This window comes from Stegodyphus dumicola, chromosome 9 (genome assembly GCF_044657685.1).
Source record: "Stegodyphus dumicola isolate Sdum_Otavi_A_Nest chromosome 9, ASM4465768v1".
NCBI lineage: Eukaryota > Metazoa > Arthropoda > Arachnida > Araneae > Eresidae > Stegodyphus > Stegodyphus dumicola.
The window spans coordinates 104,858,071-104,881,367 of record NC_140776.1 but is presented as its reverse complement, the minus strand read 5'-3'; the positions used below and the strand labels follow the sequence as shown (position 1 = coordinate 104,881,367).

Below are 23,297 nucleotides of genomic sequence, written 5' to 3'. Positions count from 1 at the left end.
CACATTTTTTTATTATTATTTCTATTTAGTTTCAGGTTTAAAAATTGTGTTATTCTAAGAATTAAATAAATAAAAGTGGTAGATCACGTACTACATCATTACCAATAACTTTTTACATTTATAAGTAAATTATTATTTATAAGTATATTTATTACTTTTTACATATCATCATTCTTTTTCTTCTGAAAAATTCACCAATACATAATTGTTGATTGTGCTAATACATAAGTACCGTATGAAATAGATAAATCCATTCCTGGACCACAGATTGATTGTTTACATAAATTTTCACTTTGTGTAAAAGTTTATGAAATGGAAATCATTAATTGTAAGGCAACAAAAAGTAAATATAATGCCAAACAAAAAATAGACAAAAACTTTATTTAATTTTATCATGCCTGCATGAAGGAGAATTGATGGTATATTAATGGAAGGTGGTGAGGGAAAGAAAGGGGAAATATGTTATCATTTGGATGGAGAGTCTTTTTCCACAAAAACATCATGCCTTCTTAGGCTTCTTCTTTTTCTCTAAATGCAACTCAACTCAGCTTGAAGCTCATTGCACCTCTATCTCATTAAAAATTATTTTTGTGTTTTTTCAATTTGTGGTCACTTCATTTCTCACTGTCATTTTTGCATTTTTTGTCATTTATGTAGTATAAGTAATTTCTGCATTCTTGCAACTGCTCTGTCAAGGTGATTTTATTCCATGAAACCTTACTGTTTATCTCAATTTGTACCATTTTTCTGGATCAAAGAATTAAAATCATCTTCCCTTCCTTCTTCCTCCTTTAAAGATATTGAAGACATATTTAGTTTTTGTCACTTCAGTTCTTCTTGCCTGAACTCATTTTTATATTTCTGTAATATCTCCTTTATAGCTTCATGATTAAGTTCCATGCCTATGGTTTTCTGCATGCAAGACATTTTCGGCATATTTCTTCCAAGCTGATTTCATGATATTGTAAGTTAGTGGTTTCAAACTGCAGCCTGCACACCCCAAAACAATATTACATGGCCCACGAATGCATTTCCTGTAAATTAATTAGACATAATAATAACACTGTTGTAACACAATTTTCTGTTGAGTTCAAGATTGAGCTAATTTAGAGTTAAATAGTTAGTTGATTTCAAAACTATAGTTAGTTTTCTTCTACCATGTTGAGTTTTTTTTCTCTACACCTTATGTGAATGTGACCACTCTTAGTGGCATCAAGCATGGATCATAGAAAGTAAAACTTCTCTCTTATTGTCTGACATAAACCCTCCATTTGGTGCCAAAAGAATGACGCCATAGGATACCAGTGGCAGATGCATACTTGACTAGACTGCTTCAGTTATGTGTGAGATACTATACTGCAACATTGTGTGTTAATATGAAGTGCATTCCAATATGGAGTGCAAGTCTTACAAGATTAGCATTGTTTAGTGTTTATTTATATATGAACTAAAACCTTTCCTTCTGTGTGCCTTTGCTAGTTCATGTTATAAGTGCTTAAACAGCCCTGGTTTCGTTTTGTTAAAAGTGTGGCAGTTTTACCATTTCCAGTCAATAGATAAACATCAATACATTTGTCAGACAAGCCTATATTTCCTGTTTTAAAGCAAAAACTTGTGATCAAGATAACGATCATGGTCAACGAGATCATGGTCTCCTCCCAAAGTGACCCAAAGGTCTCAGGTTGTTTTGGAAGTCCTCCCGAAGGTCTTTCAAAGCAAGCAGTGTGTCAAGAGTTTGCAGATGTGGATGATGGTATCTGCAAACTATCGACACGCTGCTTGCACACTTTGTAAGGGGCTCATGATTCTGAATTTCCATTTGGTATACCTATGATTTGACGAGGCCCAATAATCACTCAAGTGATTGCTATTTTTCTGTAATGAAAACATCAGAATGTAATAAAAGAATGGAAAATAGAATATAATAATTTACCATCAGCTATATGCTCAGTGCCTCACTCAGTCGAACTTCCAGTGCCAATTTTCAAAGAACTATCCTCTTTGGTAAATGCCGGACCACAGTTTGGGTGAATGTTGAATTGACCCCAATGTCGAAGATTTTGAAATTGAAACTGACTCTGTTCATAAGGGTATAATATCTTTTTATTTAATAAATAACTATATTTATTGTTGAAGTGGCAACGTCATATATATATTATGTAACCGTTGATCAGAAACGTGAGAAATTGTTTTAAAAATTAAGATTCTGAAGTTTTTACCAGCTAGTAGTAGTATAAAAGTTTTGCCACTAAAGAATTTCTTCAAATTATCTATCACCATGAACTAGAAATAAAATTTATGTTCTACTAAGAAGATTGCCTGTTTTGTTAATTACTGCAAAATACATTACAGTCTTAATTAATTGGAGGTTCTACCGAGATACTGGAAATTAGGAGTGCAATTATCAATTTCGATGGTGCTGGTCTCTTAATCCCAGAAAGTTGCTGAAATTTTTTAGAACAAATTTGGTAGTACCAATTGAAGTTTATTTCAAGGAGAAATGTATGTCAGAAGTCTGCCGTTTTAAACCCAGATTTTTGAAGCAGATCATTCAAAGGTTATCTTGTGTATTTCTATAGCTTGTGTCACAGCAAAGAATTGACAGAACAGGATATTAATGATCTCTGAAGATAAGATTAACTTTTGGTTTTCTTAAATAAGCTTTTATTGAATTTTAATACTTTGTTTCAGAATTATAGTTATATCATGTAAGATTTTATTTAAAATAACTGACATTAAAAATATTCAGCTTAAATTTATAATTGATATTTGTAGTAGAAAAGTATTTTAAATTATTATTTAGCCTTTACTCTTATTTGTATTGAATTTTTTTGTTGATAATTGATATATGCACGTCATCCTGGCATCTATAAAAAAGAAAAAAAGAACTGCTAGCTGAGTTTTTGAATTTGTTGCCAAGCAAGCAAATGGAAAATAAGTAGTTATGTCAAACTGACGTAGTGTGATTTGATTATACTGCAGAATTGGCAAAAGATTTTTCTTAGTTCTCGCGATCCAGGCATGTAGTAGATAGTAACATCATCCTGACGCATTACAGATTGTATATTGTAAAAGTTGTATTGCCAAACTGGCAAAAATTGTTTTTGTAATCGCCAACCAGGTGTGGAGATAGATAGTAAAAACGTCAAACTGACGTGGGTAAAATTCCATTGTATTGCCTAACTGGCAAATGTGTTTATATAGTTATAGCTAACGAAACTGGTGAATAGTGAGTTAAAACGTCAACCCGACGTAGTATTATATTATTTTAAGCCAACCCTCCGAAGTTGTTTAAATAATTCTCTCCAGTTGGTTAGTGTGAATTTCGTGTTTGAGAAATTAAGTCTCGCCAGATATTATACATTTTTAATACAAGTATGATCTTTTAGATCCAATTTCAAAAGGAAGCCTAATAGAGGTAATTTGTGTCAACATGTCATTCTTAGCTAGGAGTAAAAAACGGGATTTAAAAGTACTAGCAGAAGATTTAGGTTTAACCGTAAAACCTGAATTTAAGATTGCTCAGTTGCATAAACTGATTACTGAAAGTTCTGGTTATGATGAGGAGTTTACTCGAGAACTACTGGCTGCAATTAGAGAAGAAAGGGAAAGAAAAGAAGAATGCGAAAGGGAAGAAAGAGAAAAAGAACGCGAAAGAGAAGGAAGAGAAAGAAGAGAACAACCCGAAAGAGAAGAAAGAGAAAAGGAACGCGAAAGGGAAGAAAGAGAAAGAAAAAAAGAATGCAAAAGAGAAGAAAGAAAAGAAGAGCGAATTAGAGCCTTTGAGCTACAGAAACTTCAGTTGGAAGCAATGGCTGCAACAGCACAGCTGATAGAAACTACGTAGTTACCTGAGCAGCCTTTAAAAATCAGAATTCACGATGTCATGCCACGTTTCAACCCTAAAGAAGATGAAATAAGTTTATTTCTGGTTTTGTTTGAGCGTCAAGCTAAAATAATGGATATACCTGCTGAAATTCAAGTGACTCAACTTATTTCATTGCTGCCTCCTGACATTGTTCAGCTTATTGCTAGAGAACAAGAAGAGGACGCGAAAAAGTATCAATATGTAAAAACTTTACTGTTACAACGATTTAAATTGAGTGCAGAAAAATTTCGACAACTATTTTACTGAAATTTACTGAAAGTACTTGGTATGATTTCTACTATGAATTAAAGAATTATTTAGAAGGATGGTTTAACGGATTAAACATTAAAACTTTTGAACAGCTAAAAGATCTAATGCTGGTTGATCAAATTAAAAAGCGTACTTCTGATTTCAAAGAACATTTTATGGATTAATGGACAACCATCATTTCACCTACTGAAATGGTTAAGAAAATTGAAGATTTTGAAGATGTGAGAAAAACAATAAAACCTAAATTTTCTGCCAATCAGACTGAGAAAATTAACAAAGGATCATTTTGTGAAAAAAATAGAGCATTTGCCTCATTTTAAGCATTCTGATAAATGGGATGATTTAAAATACTAGAAAGATCACCGACAAAGATGTCAATTTCAAAACAAGAAACCAAGAAAATTTATATGACAAAAGATATCGACCACATTGTTTCGAGTGTGGATCACACAAACATTTTAAGCCTCAGTGTCCTTCCTTAAAACCAAATGAAAAGGTAAATTGCTTATCTTCGAATGATGATTTGTTAGAGACATATACAATTAACGGTTTAGTTAATGGGTATGAAATGCCTATTCTTCGAGACACAGGAGCCACTGTTGATGTTATTTCTCGGAAATACATAGATAACGCAAAAATGACTGGAGAAGATGTCTGGGTACAATATATTTTAGATGACCATTTAGTGTGTCTACCGTTAGCGGAAGTTGAAATTAATTGCGAACTTGGTCATATAAAGACAAAGGCAGCTGTTGTTACAGATGATCCCGGCAGATATGTATTGGGTAACAAAACTGCCCAATTGTTCAAAAATAAATCAGTCTTAAATTTAGAAAAAATAAATGCAGTTTTGACACAATCTCAAGTAAAAAGATCTCATGAAGAAGATCGAAGTAGAGAAATCGAAATGGAGAAACTAGAAGAACTGACGTTTATTGAGACTGACGAAGATATTTTACTGCAAGCTGATGAGGAAGACAAGGAAATTAAGAAAGTGATTAATGTTAATTCAAAGAAATTAATTGAAACTCAGCATCAAAGCCGACATCTAGCGTCATTGCTGAACGAAGCTAAAAATGAAAATTCCAGCAAGACAAATGATTTCAAAGTAAAAGAAAACAGATTGTTGGTGAAAAGGAAAATAGATAAAAATGGAAATGAAAGGGAATTAATTGTTATTCCTGAAAAATATAGGGATCAAATAAAGTCATTATGTCATGATAGCACATCTGGACATTTAGCCGTTGTCAAAACTAAAGATAGATTAACAAGATACTTTTACTGGCCTAATTGCTATAAAGAAATAGAAGAGTATGTTAAAACTTGCGATCCATGTCAAAGAGTGGGAAAATCTAATGATAAAGCCAAAGCACCTTTGATTTTAGTACCAATTATTGCAGAAGTATTTTCATTGACACATGCGGTCCTTTACTAATAACACCGAATGGCAATAGATATTTAATTACAGCTATTTGTGTAGCTTCAAAATATCCGGATGCTGTACCTGTTCCTAATATTGGCACAACGTGAGTAATTGAAGCCATGTTACAAATATTTAGTAGAATGGGTTTCCCGAAAGAAATACAAACTGATCAAGGTACCTCCTTTATGAGCAATCTAGCCATTGAATTTGTAGAAAAATTTGAAATAAAAGTAAGGTAACTAGAAGCTCAGTACACCATCCGCAGAGCAACCCTGTTGAAAGATTTCACCGAACAATCAAACAAATTTTAAAAGTTTTATGTATCAGCAGCCCCTGAGTGGAAGAAGCAATTTCCCACAGCTCTATTTGCTTTAAGAACAATAACACATGAGACTACGGGATTTACACCTGCAGAATTAGTATATGACCGAAATCTCAGAACACCAGTAACATTATTATATGAACAGTGGATGAATCCTGAAGACGAAGGAAATAATATTGTTGAATACGTTTTTCAATTGATAAATCGATTAAAAAGGTGCAAAGAGGCTACAAATAAAATGCTGGAAATGCAAACCAAAAGAAAAGTGTGGTACGATCGTAAAGCTATTAAAAGAGAATTCTCTGAAGGAGATTTAGTATTAGTTGTATCAACGAATAAACCAAACAGACTAGCAGTTGAATGGAAAGGTCTGGGGAAGGTTGAGAAGAAATTATCCAAAACTAATTATGTTGTGAGTTTCGAAGGAAAAAAAGACTTTAATCAAGTCTACCATGTTAACATGCTAAAACCTTATCATAGGCGAGCAGAATCGGTTAACCTTATGATTGCAGAAGATGAATCTGAAATGGATGATATGGAGGAAAATGTGCCAACAATTGACTCTGAACCAACATTGTTCAATTTTGAGGACATTAAAGAAAACAGTTCCTTAATTGATAAGCTAAATGAACAACAGATTCAAGAATTGCATGATATCCTGCTGATGTTTTTAAAAATCTTTTCTAATAAGCCTTGTTGCTTAACAAGTAAATCATAGGTTCGAAAATCTGAGCCAACACTTTTTAAAAACACCAACATTTATTTTCATGCCATTTCTAATTCTACAAAATATTAAATGCAACTAACTATCAAACAGAAAAGCAGAAGTAGACGTAATGATGCATCTGGGCACGTGATCCTCATGACAGACGAATTCTTTAGGGTTGCCACAGAAAGGCAGTGTGTCGCCACAATTCTCCCACCTTTTGAGTGGATGGCTACACACTCAAAACATAAAACTTACATCAATATAAATGAGGTTTATATAACAAAGAAAAATACTTAATACTTAAATCATATTACTTGAAAACAAAATTAATAGTGATGAATAATATAACAATAATAGCACAAAAATTAATCATAATAACTCAAAGACATGAATTACATAATTCGTGATTTTACAACTCTACAACTACTGGTGGTGAAAGGAACTTGCTCATTTTGAGTATTACCTATTATATTATCCAGTTCCAATCTAAACAATCTCTGTATTGGTCTCAAGAACTCTGAATTATTACTTTTTACAAGAGCAACTCTTATGTTGCCATCTCGACCAGGGATCACTCGAATAATGCGTGCTAAATTCCAATATGCACGGTTTTTATTTTGATCCTCCAGCAAGACAATTTCTCCTACAGAGAGAGGTTTATTTTTGTAATTTCTGGTAGACTGCTGCCCTAGATATTCAGAGCGAAATCTCACTCTTAACAATTCTCTCATTCTCTGGAGATACTTCGCTCTTCTACTCAATTTTTCTTTGTCCGCATTGTCAATATCAGGTACACCCGACTGTGGAGTTTCATGCAGAAATTTTTCTGGAGTTAAAGGCAAGGGATCTTCAATATCGTCAGACACGCACGTAAGTGGTCTTGAGTTGACAATTCTTTCACAATCACACAAGATGGGGAGTAACTCTTCATAACCAAGAGAAGCACGACCTAAAATTTTTCTTAATATTTGTTTTACAATTTGTATTAAACGCTCCCACCATCCACCCCACCAAGCAGTGGATGGAGGATTAAATTTTCATTGTATTCTCTTTTCAGCAGCCCTAGAGCAGAGGCTGTCCCAGTCAATAGTTTGCAGAACTCTCTCTGCATCCACAAAATTTGTCCCATTATCGGAATATATGGTGGTAAGGTGTCCACGACGTGCGATAAAATGCCTTAAAGCTTAAAAAAATTATTCAGTTGTTAATGAGGAAACCTGTTCCATATGTATAGCACGATAAACCGCACAGGTGAAGAGCACAATATACGATTTTCGTTCAGCCTTTAAATGCAAGGGTCCTGCAAGATCACACCCTACGACTTCAAAAATGGCTGAATCATGAACCCTATCATTTGGTAAAACGCCTGGGACTGTCTCTACTCTTTTAGCCTTAAACCTCTGACATGTTACACATTTTCTTATACAGTTCCTTATAGTTTTATGTGATTTTAAGATCCAGTATCTTTCTCTTAAATGCGACATCAATAATGTAGTACCTGCATGCAACAAATCTTTGTGTGCACTTAATATCAATAATTTGACTGCTGGATGTTCAGAAGGTAATATGATGGGGAACTTAAAGCTGTTAGAGTCATCACGATAAGCAACATTAGACTTGGCTCTTATTAGACCCTGACTATCGGCAAATGGTCTGAGTCGTCTTAGCTTATCATCTGTTTCACCATTAAATGACTCTTTTTGTATTAATAACATTAAAGCTATTTCTCCCCTTTCTATTTCAGATACAGTTAAATCCTTAGAATGGTTGTTATTATTATTCTTACGTACATTATTATAAAATCTAAATATCCATGATAACATTCTTACAATTTTCTTAAATGATGAGAAATACTTATAGTACCATCCAATACAATTATCACTCTTTGCCAACGTAACAATAACTGTCTTACGTATTTCTGAATTAACTAAATCCTCATCTGGTTCATCATTAGATTTAGACCAATTTGCCTCATCTTCCCATAACCAATCAGGTCCCTCCCACCATTTTCGTTCTATTAATTGTTCTCCATGACAACCTCTTGAAAGTAGGTCAGCAGGATTGAGACTACCAGGGACATGTTGCCATACAGTGGGGGAGGTCAAAGACCTGATTTCCTGTACACGATTAAAAACGAATGCTCCCCAACGTTGATTTCGCCGTATCGAACTTAGCTCATCGAGGTGTCAGTCCAACAATGAATACGAACTTCATGTAGGCCAATATCATTAATAACTGAAGACTATAACCTAGAACCAATATAATAAGCAAGAAGTTCTAATCGAGGAATCGTAATAGGTTTTAAAGGTGCTACTCTCGATCTTGCGTGTACCAAACTAACCTTTACCTTTTTGTTACTCTTAAAAAGACGCATGCACCATACGCACTTTTACTACTGTCACAAAAGAGATGTATACTCACAGCTTCATTAATAGATCTGAGACCTATCCATCTAGGTATTTGGATACTGGATAGCAAGTACAACTTTTTAAGCCAAAACCTAAACTTTTTGGTTAATTCATTGGGAAGAATATCGTCCCATTTAAGCCTTAAATTCCAAGTTTCCTGTAAAATTAGTTTTGGAATCAACAATACAGGAGCCGTATGCCCTATAACGTCAAACACCTGATGAGCTATTGCTAAAACTTGCCTTTTAGTAACTGGGTCATCCAATTTTATATCTTGACTTATTTTGCAAGATAAGGTATCTGTAACTGTATGCCATACAAGGCCCAAAACAGACACATCTCCTTCCGTGGAGGAACCTCTGGCACAACACTTCTTATATTGGATTTCCAGAATCTTAAATTAAAATGACCCGAAGCCATAATTATTTGTGATTCATTTACAAACTTTCTCATTTCTATTTCTGAATCCATACTAGTCGCACAGTTATCTATGTAAAAGGATGTTTTCAAAATCTCCACTGTATGACTTAAGCTTTCGGGAACTACACTCAAAAGATATTGTATTGTAGTGGCCAATAAATACAGACTACACATAATACCAAAAACTACCCTTCTATGCCGATACAGTTCTACTTGTTCTTGATTATCCCTACTGAACCACATAAATCTCAAAAAGTCTCGATCTTTTTCCCTTATAGATATTTGCAAGAACGTGTTTTCTATATCTGAAGTGACACCAATGTAATTTTTGCGAAACCGATTAAGAATCGAAGGTATAATTTCAATTAAATTTGGTCCAGTAGACAAACAATCGTTCAGTGATGGGTAACCAGGTGAATGAGAACTTGCATTAAACACTGGTCTTATACTCATGCTACTATTTTCTTTAACAACCGCTCTATGAAGTAAATAATGTACACCCTTATATTTATTCTTATCCGGTACTTTTTCATTTATCCCGAGTGCTAACCAGTTCTGGAAAACGTCTCTGTAAGAGTCAAAATTTTCCGTAGTCATTAATTTTCTTTTAGTACTTACAAGACATTTTTCTGCTATCACTTTGTTTTCGGGTAAAAGCGAGCTATCCGACACCCAGGGTAATGCTACTCCGTACCTTCCCTCTGAATTTACCGTAAGAATCTCTTCAAAATATTTTTGCATATCCTCCTGTAAATGAGTTTTGGTTTTACTTATGGAAGGTTCACTAATACCCAAAACATCTAACTTCCAGAGATCACTTATACATTGACCCTTCACTAACAGAGAAGAAATTAGGAGGAATGCAGTATTTATCGTAGTTGGCTCAGTGCCAGTAAATTTACCCATAACAGTCCAGCCTAACTGTGTATGCACCGCGCTGACACCGCAAGTAAGGGGAACAATTTTTCCAGTTAGCAACTTACCAGCAAAATCCGCACCAATTAGTAATTTTATCTCTTTATCGACGTTACATGTACCATTTTCTAAATCACTTAATTTGATACCATGTGACTTAAATTCACGTAACCACGAACCAGATAGGAGTTGCCTAATTTCAGAACAAATTTTGTTTTGACAAAGTACCTCTAATATACACATATATTTACTATATATATTGCTTACTTCAATAACATAGTTTTTATATACATTTTCTGAAGTCTCAACTCCACCAAAAAGAAATTGCTTAATTTTTGATTCACCAATACACTTACAATTTAACCTTTGAGCAACATCATTACATAAATATGATTTCATAGAACCGCTATCATAAATTGCTTGTACAAACATTTTTTTAGAACCATTCTGAATTTTTATAATTAACGTTTGAAGATATACATCTGATACCTTAACATAATTATTAAGAATGCCTGTTTTGCTTTCGTCATTCCCTAACTTTGTGACACTTTTTGTTTTGTTAGAAGGCAAATCAGGACACATAATCACAAAATGTCGATTTTTACATAAGGTACACCTATGTTTAGCTGTGCACTGATTTGCTCTATGATTTTTCTTAAGGCACACAAAACAAACATTCTTTTCTGAATAATATCTTTCTTACATTCTAAACTCATTAAAGATGCATCTTTACAACTTTCAGACAAATGGGATTTTTCACAAAAAATACAAGTATCAGACTTTTTATACTTTTGAAAATTATCATTACACTTAACTACTCTTACCATTATTTGCATTAATTAGTTCACATGCAGTTGGAACAGCAGGTTTTGTGTCAAAAAACTTATTTTTCTTATTACTTACTTTATCAGAACCCAAAACATCACAGGTAAGTTTAACTCTAAATTCAGTTTCTACTTTCCTTTTTAGAAAATCAATTAATGACTCCAAATCACTCTTACCTGGAAAGACAACGAGGTATGTCTCCTGAAACATCAGGAGACATACCTCGTTGTCTTTCCCAAATTTGTATTAAATCAGCAGGAAGTGCTGATTCCACTAAAGGAAATAAAACAACTGCAAATTTATCTTTAGTTAAACCAAGTGATTCCAATGTGCATAGTTGAGTTTGCAACTTGTCATAAAGAGTTAATAAGTCTATCTTTTGTTTGTCATTGATTACCAGTTTTAATAGCTCTCTAACATAAATTTGAATTAAAACATTTTCATTTCCAAATCGTTCTTTGAGATACTCCACAGCTTTTTTTTTTCGTAATTTTCTTTCGTAGCAGGAAAACTTTCCACTATTGCTCTTGGCACAGTCTCTGGTTTCGTAGATTGTAGTAGATAATGAAACTTGTCTCTCTTGTCAATGCGAGTATCTTCATGTATTTTACTAAACCTCGTCCAAAACGTCAACCACTTTCGGGAGTCTCCATCGAACTTCACCAGTTCGATCTCAAGCAGTTTCTGTTTTGCGGCTGTAACTATTCCTGATGAAGAACCGCTATTTGTTGAACCAGTAGAAGGCTGTGAATACTTAATCCTTTTTCCTGTTGGCTTTTACTTTCGACGTAGATAATTTATCGTAATATTCTTGAGCTTCACTAAATTCTCTTTTGTATTCTTTTGAGTACAGCCCTTTTTCTGTAGAAGTTCCAAAAAAGAGTCATCTGTATTTCGTAAAGTTTTATACTTCTCTGAAATTTGATCTAAATAAATTTCTAAATCGTCCAAATCCGGAGAATCTGATCGTATCAGTTCATCCAACTTATTAGCTGTTTTTGTAAATGCACTCCTAATTGCTTTCCGCTTCTGTTTTAGTATTTCCGAGTCCTCCATGTTTGCACCTAGAAACTTCTCTTATTTTCGTAAATTATCAAGTGTCGAAATCGATAATGTCACCCTGTGACATCAATCCTGGCTGGCTCGCCAAATTTGTTGCTTAATAAGTAAATCATAGGTTCGAAAATCTGAGCCGATACTTTTTAAAAACACCAACATTTATATTCATGCCATTTCTAATTCTACAAAATATTAAATGAAACTAACTATCAAACAGAAAAGCAGACATAGACATAATGATGCATCTGGGCACGTGATCCTCGTGACAGACGAATTCTTTAGGGTTGCCACAGAAAGGCAGTGTGTCGCCACAAGCCTGAAAAAACTCATTTAATAACGCATGATATTCAATTGTCAGAAAACACCTCAATCCACTGTAAACCATACAGAATGTCTCCTAGACAAACGGATATATTAAAAACGGAAATTGATGAAATGCTTCAACATAAAATAATTTAAATAGGTGATTCAGATTACACTTCTCCTATGATTTTAGTGGAAGTAGCAGGGAGGGATCCAAGACCTTGTATCGACTATAGAAAATTGAATAAGTTGACAAAAACACAATTCTTTTCCTTGCCTAACATCAAACAACGAGTAGAACTGGTAGCAGGCGCAAAATATATAACTCATTTTACAAAGGATTTAACAAAGGGATACTGCCAAATACCTTTAACACCTAATGCTCAAAGATTAGCCACTTTTGTTACAAGTTTTGGCACATTTAGACCTCTGCGGATGCCTTTCAGACTTAAAAATGCACTATTTTAATTTAGTAAAATGATGGCCAAATCCTTCACGGTTATGAAAACTTTGCTGTTGTTCCATATTTAGATGACGTGGCAATCTTTTCAAACACATGGAAAGAACATCTAAGTCACCTGAAAGCTGTTTTGACCAAAATAAAGGACGCTGGTTTAACTATTAAACCAATAAAATGTAAATTTTCTCAAGATAGAGTAAAATATCTAGGGCATATTGTAGGTCGTGGTATAAGAATGCCAAGTGAAGTGAAAGTAAAAGCTATTCTTGATTTTCCAGTGCCATCCACAAAAAGCCAAGTCAGAGCATTTTTAGGTTTAGCGGGATATTATAATCATTACATTTCCATGTTCTCATCTATAGCAGCACCTTTAACAGAAACTTAAAGAAAGGGAAAATAAATTGGACAGAAGAGTGCACAAAAGCATTTGAAGAGCTAAAGGAGAAACTGTCTCCAAGGCCTGTACTACATGCACCTGATTTCAATAACGAGTTTATTTTGCAAACTGATGCTTCAAACTCTGATATGGGTGTCATTTTAGCTCAAAAAGATGAACGAGACAATGAACATCCAGTATTATACCTCAGTAAGAAGTTTACAGAAACTGAAAAAAAGTACTCTACCACAGAAAAGGAATTCAACGCCATAATATTTGCTGTAAAGAAACTTCAATGTTATTTAGATGGGCATACTAAATTCCTCATCATGACCGATCATAACCCCTTAGTTTGGCTCAAAAATAATGTGAGTCTAAATCCACGACTTATGAGATGGGCACTAGTACTACAACCCTACAATTACGCTGTCGTTGATCGAAGTGGTAAAAACCATAAAAATGTAGACGCATTAAGTCGTACTTCCCTGGCCTGATTAAATAATTTGTTTCTGTATATAGATAAAAAAAAAAAAAAAAATTTGTTCCTTCCTCTCTTCCTTAGTGTATGTTATTATGTTATTTCTTGTTTAATTCTTTAAATTCTTGTATTTCAATACTGTATTGTGCTGATATTGTTGTTTAGTAAAAAAAAAAAAAGTAAACTTTAATTTATAAAAATATAAATTAAAGTTTATCTGGAGGGGGGAGAGGTTGTAATTGTTGAAGTGGCAACACCATATTTATATTATGTAACCATTGCTCAGCAATGTGAAAAATTGTTTTAAAAATTAAGATTCTGAAGTTTTTACCAGCTAGTAGTAGTACGAATGTTTTGCCAGTAAAGAATTTCTTCAAATTATCTATCTCCGTGAACTAGAAATGAAATTTATGTTCTATTAAGAAGATTGCCTGCTTTGTTAATTACTGCAAAATACATTACAAGGGATTTGACCGAGATGAGCTGAATGATTTGGCACGAGATTTGAGACTATCCAAAAAAGCTTCAGAGCTATTAGCATCAAGACAGCGTGAGAAAAGCTTGCTTGAAAAGGGAGCTGAGATATCCCATTTTCGATCAAAGGAAAGTATGCTTTTCTGCAATAGTGTCAAAGTGATGGATTTGGCATATGTGATGTATTGGAATAGATGGGAATTTCAGCCTATAATGCAACTCATTGGTGATTGTCATCAGTAGTTCAATGCAGAGCTTGAAGTGTATCCTCCTGTACAATGGAAATTTATTTAATGCAGTCCCAATAGGCCATTCAGTTTGTTTGTGTGAAGAATATGAAGATATAAAGAAAAGTAATTGATTTGTTGCAATGTCACATGCACCAATGGGTCATCCGGGTTCACCTTAAAATGGTTGCTTCCTCCTTGGTCAGTAACATGAATATACCAAATACCAAATACCAGAGCATGTGGGTCCAGTCAAATTGACCTCCAAGATGTCACCTAAAACATGGGGATCCATCCGCCACTTGTCGAGAGAAAGAAAATTATATTTCTTCCTCTGCATATAAAACTGGGTCTCATGAAGCAGTTTTTTAAAGCTTTGCCAATTGAAGGAAACTGTTTCAAGTATCTCATTTCAGTATTTTGTAGCCTGTCATTTGAAAAGATAAAGGGTGATGTGTTTCATAGTCCACAGATTCAACAGTTCCTTAAAGATGAACATATCATTAGAACAATGACAAAATTTCAAAAGAATGTTTGTCAGCATTGAAAAATGTTGTTAAAGACTTTTTCTATATATCCTGGCAACTTTTGGAGAGCTTCAAAATGCTTGGCTGCAACAAGTGCATCAAACTGCATTTTTTAGGTAGCAATCCTGCTAACTTCCCAAAATCTTAATGTGGTTAGTGATGAGTAGTGTAAGCGATTCCACCAAGATTTGAAGGTTATGGATCCTCAGTACCTAGTTAGATTGAATGTACTCAGTACCTAGTTAGATGGAATGTACATATCATGACTGGCTGTTTTTGGAGCATGAAGCGAGAATCTCCACAGATTTTTACCTTAATATTTATGTTTATGGTTTGGTTAAAAAAAGTTTGTTTATTATTGTTATAGGCAAAAACTAAGGTTATTTTTGGATTCAGAGGCTAAAAGTTAGTTAAAAACAAGTGACCTATTCCCCAGTGTAATTATTATGACATTACTAATTATTATGATAAGAATGTAAGGAAAATGTTTAAGATTTTAATGGAGCCCACTTTTGCACTATTCTTATTATCATTAAAAATGAATGGGAGTAATGCCCCAGAAAATATGCAAATGGAGCTAATTAATTTACACTGTGATGTAAAGCTAATTCAAAGATTTGAAGATAAAGATTTGATTATCTTTTCTTCAGACTTGGCAAAAGATAAATACTCTCAGTTATGAATTTTTGCAATAAGAATAATCACTTTGTAAGAGACGATATTTATATGTTAATTTTTTCCCTGCAGTAAAAAAATTAACAAGTTTAATAAAAGAACCGGATTCATTGATGAGCATCTGCAATTCATGATGAGGAGAGTTTCTAGTAATTTTTCTCTGAGGTTAAAAACTTTATCAAAACTATGAGGTGTTGTAATAATTAATAAACAGGTTTATAATTATTTACATACATGTATATGTATTTTTTCTATATGCATAAAATAAAATTTAGTAAATAAAATATACATGTATATGTATTTTTTTCCCATATGAAATAAAGAAAAATGTAGTAAATAAAAAATGAGAATAGATACCGAGGTAACCTCAGGCCATGAGAACTGGGTGCATGGGCTAAAGCTCTTTCCCAAATTAGTAAAGTATGAACATAACATTAAATAGCATAGTAAAAAGAAATAATGTCCTAAAAAATAGGTTAAGTGTGGCACGACATAAAAGTATTCATTTCTTAAGGAAGATTTACCTCCTAAGGAATTCACTTAGCAAAATGCAGGTTTTTCAGAGACATACAGGAGATGTAAAAATAATGTTTGCTTTTAATTTGGTGATTTTTTTTTAACAGATGAAAAGGCAGAAATTACTTATTGGGTACAAGTGGGTGGATTTGTTTTTTAAATTTTTAATATTTATCATAAGTATTATAAGTTGTATGTAACTTATATATAAATACCAAGTTCAATAAACTTATAAATAGCGTACAGAATGAACACTTTCCTAAAAAATTGTTTCCAGCTCCCAGCAAGTGTTTAATAAGATGAAATAGTGAGTTTGTATTACTAAACATTTATTGAATACTTTAAAGTTAGTTGATGTTTAACTAATTTATAATTTTTAAAATATTTAAAATGGTTAATAATTATTTGCTTAGTTTACATTACAATTTCTTGATGACCATAAGTTGAAATTAATACTTGGAGCACAGTGAAAGTAAAATGGAAGAAAAATCAAAATCTCATAATCTTCTTGCTAATTTTGAAAGAATTTAATGTTATTTATTACTTGTATTTATTTAAATTCCATTTTTTATTTTATGTTGTTTTTAATTTAATTTGGATAATTCTCACTGTTTTTAATAATATATATTATTTTTTCAAGCAGGAGGAACTTAGGGAAAACGAGACTACAGATTCAACCAGTGATAAGGTAAATGAATTAATTTTTTATGAGCTTTACTAGATATTTTTATTATAAATAATAAAACTATACTTAATAAAATATAATAACTGCATGATATTCTATGAATATCTTTGAGGACAAATCCAGCATTTTGTTATATTTTTTGTGATAAGAATAAAATTAATTAGCTTTTTATAGGACTTGTGCATTCAATCTATTATGAACCCATATGCATGGAATAATATGTACTTTGTTATACAACACAAAGTCCATAATCTGGACGTCCATTATCCGGAATTATCTATAATCCGAGCCTCAAAGGCACAAACTTTTTTTTTTTGTATGCTTTACGCATGCACGTTTGGAGCATGTGTCTCCAGATACGTTAAAAAATGCTTAATATAATTTATGGCCAACTACCATATTTCATGGTAAGGACTATGAAGATGATAGTGACGAATTTGTAGCTTTTCGGACATCACAAACTAAAGGTGAAGTTTTCCAGTTATTGGATTTTGTAAAGAAATGTGGAATAGCGGTAATAAATGAAGGAGATATAACAGCTTTTCACTGCGACAACAATGCCGCAATCATCAATCAATTAATGGACGGCGAAATCTGTAGTATGGTTCTAGATTCAGAAAGTACCGCTTCTTATAGTGAAGAAAGTGACAGAGAGGTTATTGAAAATGAAAAAATTTTGATTGACAAGTTAGTCGGTATTCTCGACACAGCAATTACAGGACTTGAACAGTGGAACTTTGTAACTGAACAAGAAATTACGTCTGTTTATAGAATTAAAGAGAAATTATCAGCACAAAAAAGGAAGCAACTTTAAAAAACTTACATTGAAAGAAATGTTTAATAAAGTAAACATATAAATATTAAGTTTTTTTTTTTTTTTTTTTTTTTTTTGTAAATTTTGATACCCTTTAGATCATAATTGCTCTTTATTTCATAAATTACGGTTTCATATTTTTAATTGTATAATTTCTGCATGCCATCTTACCAGATTTAAATTGATGATCTATGATGCGGAATCGCCGAAGTCCCGACGAGTCCGGATTACGGACTTTGTACTGTATTACTAAATTCAATATTTTTGTACAAAATTTAACTAGTTTTATTTCTATGCTAGCAATGATCTTAACACATGTAATGAAACTGTGGACTTAAATGTAATGATGTAGAAATATTGATGGTGTAGAAGTTCAGAATGTTGGTCCATAATGAATATTAAACATTATGAATATTAAGTCATATAGCTGTTTTATAAATATTAAGTCATATAGCTGTTTTATGAATATTAAGTCAATCAATTGAATATTAAGTAATATAGATACTATGTGACCAATCGTAGCAGATTTAAATCATGCTTCATTTATTGTAATGAAACTTTTGGCAGTCACAAATACTTAGCACATTAATTGTGCCTGTTCCAGAACAGTTATATTTTTAATATTATTTTGCAGAAGAACAGGAAGCAGCCAGCAGCAGTCAGGCCAGACTGCAGGAAGCAAGTGCCTTGTGTTAAGGATAAAAATTTAATTCAGGATTTATTAGTTTCAGTTTCAATGCATTTTATTGGCTAATAAATAATGTTGTAAAATTATTATCGGCTATTTGAGTTCCATTTGTGTCACCGTTTGTATGCGAGAGTTATGCAAGAGTCACTCTGCAAGGCAGCTAGGATGAGCTATTGCTTTTGGAGGTAATTGGGCTCAGCTTTTATGAGTAATTGGGCTAATCACTTTGATGAGGTTCCTAAGTGGACACATGAAATGCCTTTAATTTTGACCATGGAAATAAGATCTATCCCATCTGTAAGAAATGTAATACTGATCATTTCGTTCCTGAACATCTTCTCATCTGTTTGGGACTTTTAAAAGAGGACCTATTAAAAAAACCTACTTTCATTCTGGACTTACTGATGATTCTTGGACTCATGGATCTGGTCTAGCCTAATGGCTAACCAATTAGGATAGGTAACACCAACAGAATCATTTGATATAGATTAGCTTCGAAATGATATAGTTCAGAAAAAGTTATTACTATTTTGAGAATAGCAAGGAGAAATATCCAAAATAAAATTAAGCATTAAAGAGCTACTGTTAATTTAAATCGTAATTTGCATTTAAATATTTTTTATTTGACCAATATTTATACTTCTGTACAGATTTGCTTTCACATTTAGATAGATTCTGAAATTGAATTCCATTTCATTTCACTAATAGAAAACTCCAAATAATGTAATTATTTACCAAGAATAGACATCGGAATCGAATTAAAAAAAAAAAATACAAATCTGAATCTGCTCTTTACAAATGTAGACATGCCCTGTCTACATTTATAAAGAGCAAGAGGATAAGAGGAAATTATTCGGTATATGTTATGTATGTTTTCCTGCCTTACTCTATTATTTTATTACTTTGTATTTGTAACAAAGGCCTAGTGGGTCAAATTAAGGTTGATGAGGGTAATCAAATTTTCAGTCAAATGTGGTTAATCAATGCCTATGCTATCAGCCTTATGGCTGCATACATTGAGCAGATAACTGATCAGTTGTTTCGGCAATTTCTACACAGGATTTAAGATTGTCTCCTTGCAGTGTTCTTTATTGAATGGGATGGGAGTTCAAAATATAGATAGATATGCATATCTTTCATTTGTTGCACAATAATAAGTAAGAATAATTTTTGTAACATCTTTAGTTTTTTCACTGTATTTTGTGATAAACATATTTTTCGTTCATTCTTAATTTTTTAGCTAATTCATCATAGTTAGTCACAGAACTGTTCTGTTTGATCATGGAAAATAAGCAAATTAAAAACTTAATATTGGTGATTTTCAGTGGAAATTTTGTATGCAGAAGAAAAGTTAAATAAATTTATTCATTGTAAATAAATGTAAAACTGTGTTAAGATTCATAAAAGGTGCTTTCTTGTAAAATTTAATTTTGTTTATGTTAATTTTTTTTTTTTTTTTTTTTTTTTTTTTCAGTAGCCTATTTAAAAAAAAATCAAATATGTGTTCTAAAGCTAAGTGCAAATATAATATTTATATTCAGGCTCATATGTTACATTTGATAAATTCTGAATATAGAATTTAGATTGTTTTGTAAATTTTGGTCTTATTTTCTTTTCTTCTATACAGTTTATTTTGACTTAATTTTGCTCTGCACTGTTATCTAAATAAAATCAATACAAAAATAATAAAGTATATATGAAAAATTTTTTCAAGGGCTTCAGTAAAGGGTGATAAAAAGTAAAAAGGCTCTAGTGTAGAATTGAGTGCCCCTTCGATTGGTGACAATTGTTTTAAAATTTTTGGCGATAAAACCTCACTTCTGATTACCATGATAGTTTTAACTTTGCTTTAGCTTCCGGATTTTATTTAAATGAAAATAGATTCATGTGTACATGGACTTATTTAAGGCAGTGCGCGATGCCTAGTTTGTGCATTTCTAGGATGTTTTTTTAAGTAAAAACAGATCAATGTGTACATGGACACAGATGTTGTGCAATTCTTTTATTTTTTATTTTGGTTTTGTGCAGCAGCCATCTTGAAATTGTGCCTACCTGGCGCCGATCTTGGCGTCAAAAAAGAATCGCCAATAAACAAGGGGCACCCAATTGTAAACTTTTACCAGTAAAAAATATTTTTTGTTTAGTCAATGCAGCTATTATGGTGTGTGACTAAAGCCATTAGACAGCTAATGGTAATATTTTTTTAATCAAAATTATCAATGAGAAATCTAAATATGTTAAAATTTATATGTTTAATTTTCATGTTATTACATCTGCTGCTCCTTTAAATCCCATTTATGTCCTAATATGGTTCTTATATGGACATCCTACGGTTCTGTTTTTGGTACTGTTCCGTTATCAGGACCAGGTTCAGAAGTTATTCATGTATGCATGTGTATATTTGTAAGTATGAATATATGTGTATGTATACATATGCACATATATGCATATACAGGCAAACACACATTCATATGTTCATATATTTCTGAATTCGGTTTGAATAACGGAACAGTACCCTACTTTTAGTCACATGTGACCAAGGTTACAAATGCTTCTAGGATGTTTCTGTGAGGATATTTGATAAAAAATTTAATTTCTTTCAACAGAAATTATGATGAAGTCCTTATGCAGTATTATGTAAAAAAATGCAGACTGTTTCAACAGATACAAATAAAGAAATTCTCTGGTTAGAAGTTCAGCATCAGAAATCAACAAAAGTAATTTTAACATTAAATAAAAATAATACAAATTAAATTTTGCAAAAATTCACTGAAAATCACATAGAGGCTTCCTATGAACAAACTACGTGCCAAATTTCATATCTGTAGGCCTCACCATCTCAGCATCATATGATACACATGCAGACACTCTTTTCTTATCATAAATTATCATGGTATACAAAATGTGTAGTTTGGGATTGATACTCTTAAACTCAATATCACTGAGAAATTTCATATTATTGTTCAATACTAAACATATCTTTCAATGAGCATTTAAATTTACATTATATTTCAGCTTGTTCAAGAGAAAAATCGTCGACCTCCTTCTAGTCGCAGTGCACGTCCACCATCAGCCAGAAATAAAAGAACCAAGCCCAGTAAGTTTCATCTTTTGAAATTTTTTTTTTAAATGCAATTTTTAAAATAATCAGAACATTTAATTTAATGATGTTTGTTTTTCAGTTGAAAACAGTAGCAGTGCAATTGGAGGTATGTATTTCACTTATCTTCTGTTAAAGGTAACCTCACATTTTTAGTGTTAGACCATTTATGCATTTTTTATGTTAGGCCATTTATACAGCTACTAGGAGTGATTTTGATGTTTAGATATTGAATGCTTAATATGTCTCTTTTAACACATTTACAAAGTAATACAGCTGTTATAAATATACATATTCTTTATTACTGTTTGGGAAAAAAGTGGTTTCACCTATTAAAAAATCTTATGTGGACACCACATGACTTCCTTGTATGGCCTATTAAATTATACACGTTTTTTGCTGTTTCCCTTAAACTTATTTCCTCGAATTTCATTACAGATATATTTCTCATTTAATTAATATTCAATTTATTCAGTTCTCTCTTCGAGGCAAAGCAAAAATACATAAAAACATAAAACACGAAATACAGTTAAAAACAGCTTTAAAAAAGTTTTTTTTTAACGTTAAAAATTAGTGCTTCTATGCAAAAACAAGCAGTTCAACCAGTGGGCAAGAAGGCAGATTTTTCGGTGCACAAAACTGAAAGTTTATTTTCGGTCCCATCTGACAAAAAGGCATTGAAGGTGCAAAAACTGACTATTTTACTGAGTTTCAAATGTAAACAAATGGCGGCTCATTGGGCTTAACTCGCCACTTTAACTTTTAAATTGTTGATAATTCTACAACTATTGCATGCAGATTAATTAAAGTTGTAATACCCTAATGGAACATAAAAACCACATAATTCAATCGCTTTTAAAGTAAATAATGCACAGTATTCCAATATATAAGAATTAAAAAATTAAGCTCACCAAGGTAGGTAGCAAAGTATGAATATATATATATTTATATACGATTGGTGCAGCCAATTGCAACAAAAAAGAAAATGCACAGCTACATGTTATAATCAAATTTCAACATTCTATAGCTACTCATTTCTGAGTTATGAGAGAGACATACATATGTATAGACATAAAAAAAAAAAAAAAAATCTCTTCTGAATCCATTTTAAATCTGTTTTACAGTCTTTTTTTGGGAAAAACAGTCCTTTATTCTGTCCGTACATACAGATGTCACCCAAAAACATCTTTTAAATGGGTTTGAGAGTAGTTGAAATATGATACCCAAAATTGTTGCGATTACAGTACTTCCTTTAATTTATACTTTATATAATTTTTTATAATTCCTTTAATTTTTACTTTCCTTTAATTATAATTTCCTTATATATTAGCAAAAAGTAAATATGTAAGGTTAACTTTGGAGATATGGATTTAAAAGTAAAATTATTGAATTTTGCCAAATCTGAAAGCATTTTTTTGCTCTGTAGGGAGTCAGTACAGTTGGTGCCTCGTCTAAATTTAAAAATAATTCAGAGTGAAATTTGCCTTATTTAGTTGTTGCCTGTAAGAATAACTTTATTGGCATTCTCTAGAAAGCAATGCTTGAGGTGTCTGCTTATGTTGCTTATGCTGGAAGGTGGTCCTGATTAAATCTTGTGTTCTGATATAAAGTTTGTGCTTTTTAATGCAGGATTTCTAATCTAGCTTTGACTGACAAAATTACACATTCTCCAAGAATTCAGATCTAGTGCATATGGTCATTAACCTGTTCAGGACCAACCTTACGTAGTCGCAATGCAATGATTCCACTTTTACC

At 32.3% G+C, this 23,297-nt stretch overlaps 1 protein-coding gene across 3 annotated transcripts in view; it reads left to right on the top strand.

Moving 5' to 3' along the window:
- LOC118200808 (TRAF3-interacting protein 1-like) overlaps window positions 1-23,297 on the top strand; it is a 90,048-nt gene that overhangs the window by 32,557 nt on the left and 34,194 nt on the right. For 2 of the 3 annotated variants that reach the window (XM_085823857.1, XM_085823856.1), the window contains exons 7-9: window positions 16,896-16,943; window positions 21,458-21,539; window positions 21,625-21,651. In XM_085823857.1, the coding sequence (XP_085679983.1) occupies window positions 16,896-16,943; window positions 21,458-21,539; window positions 21,625-21,651 (157 nt within the window). The remainder of the gene's footprint in view (window positions 1-16,895; window positions 16,944-21,457; window positions 21,540-21,624; window positions 21,652-23,297) is intronic. The other variant, XM_085823858.1, reaches the window with a different exon arrangement.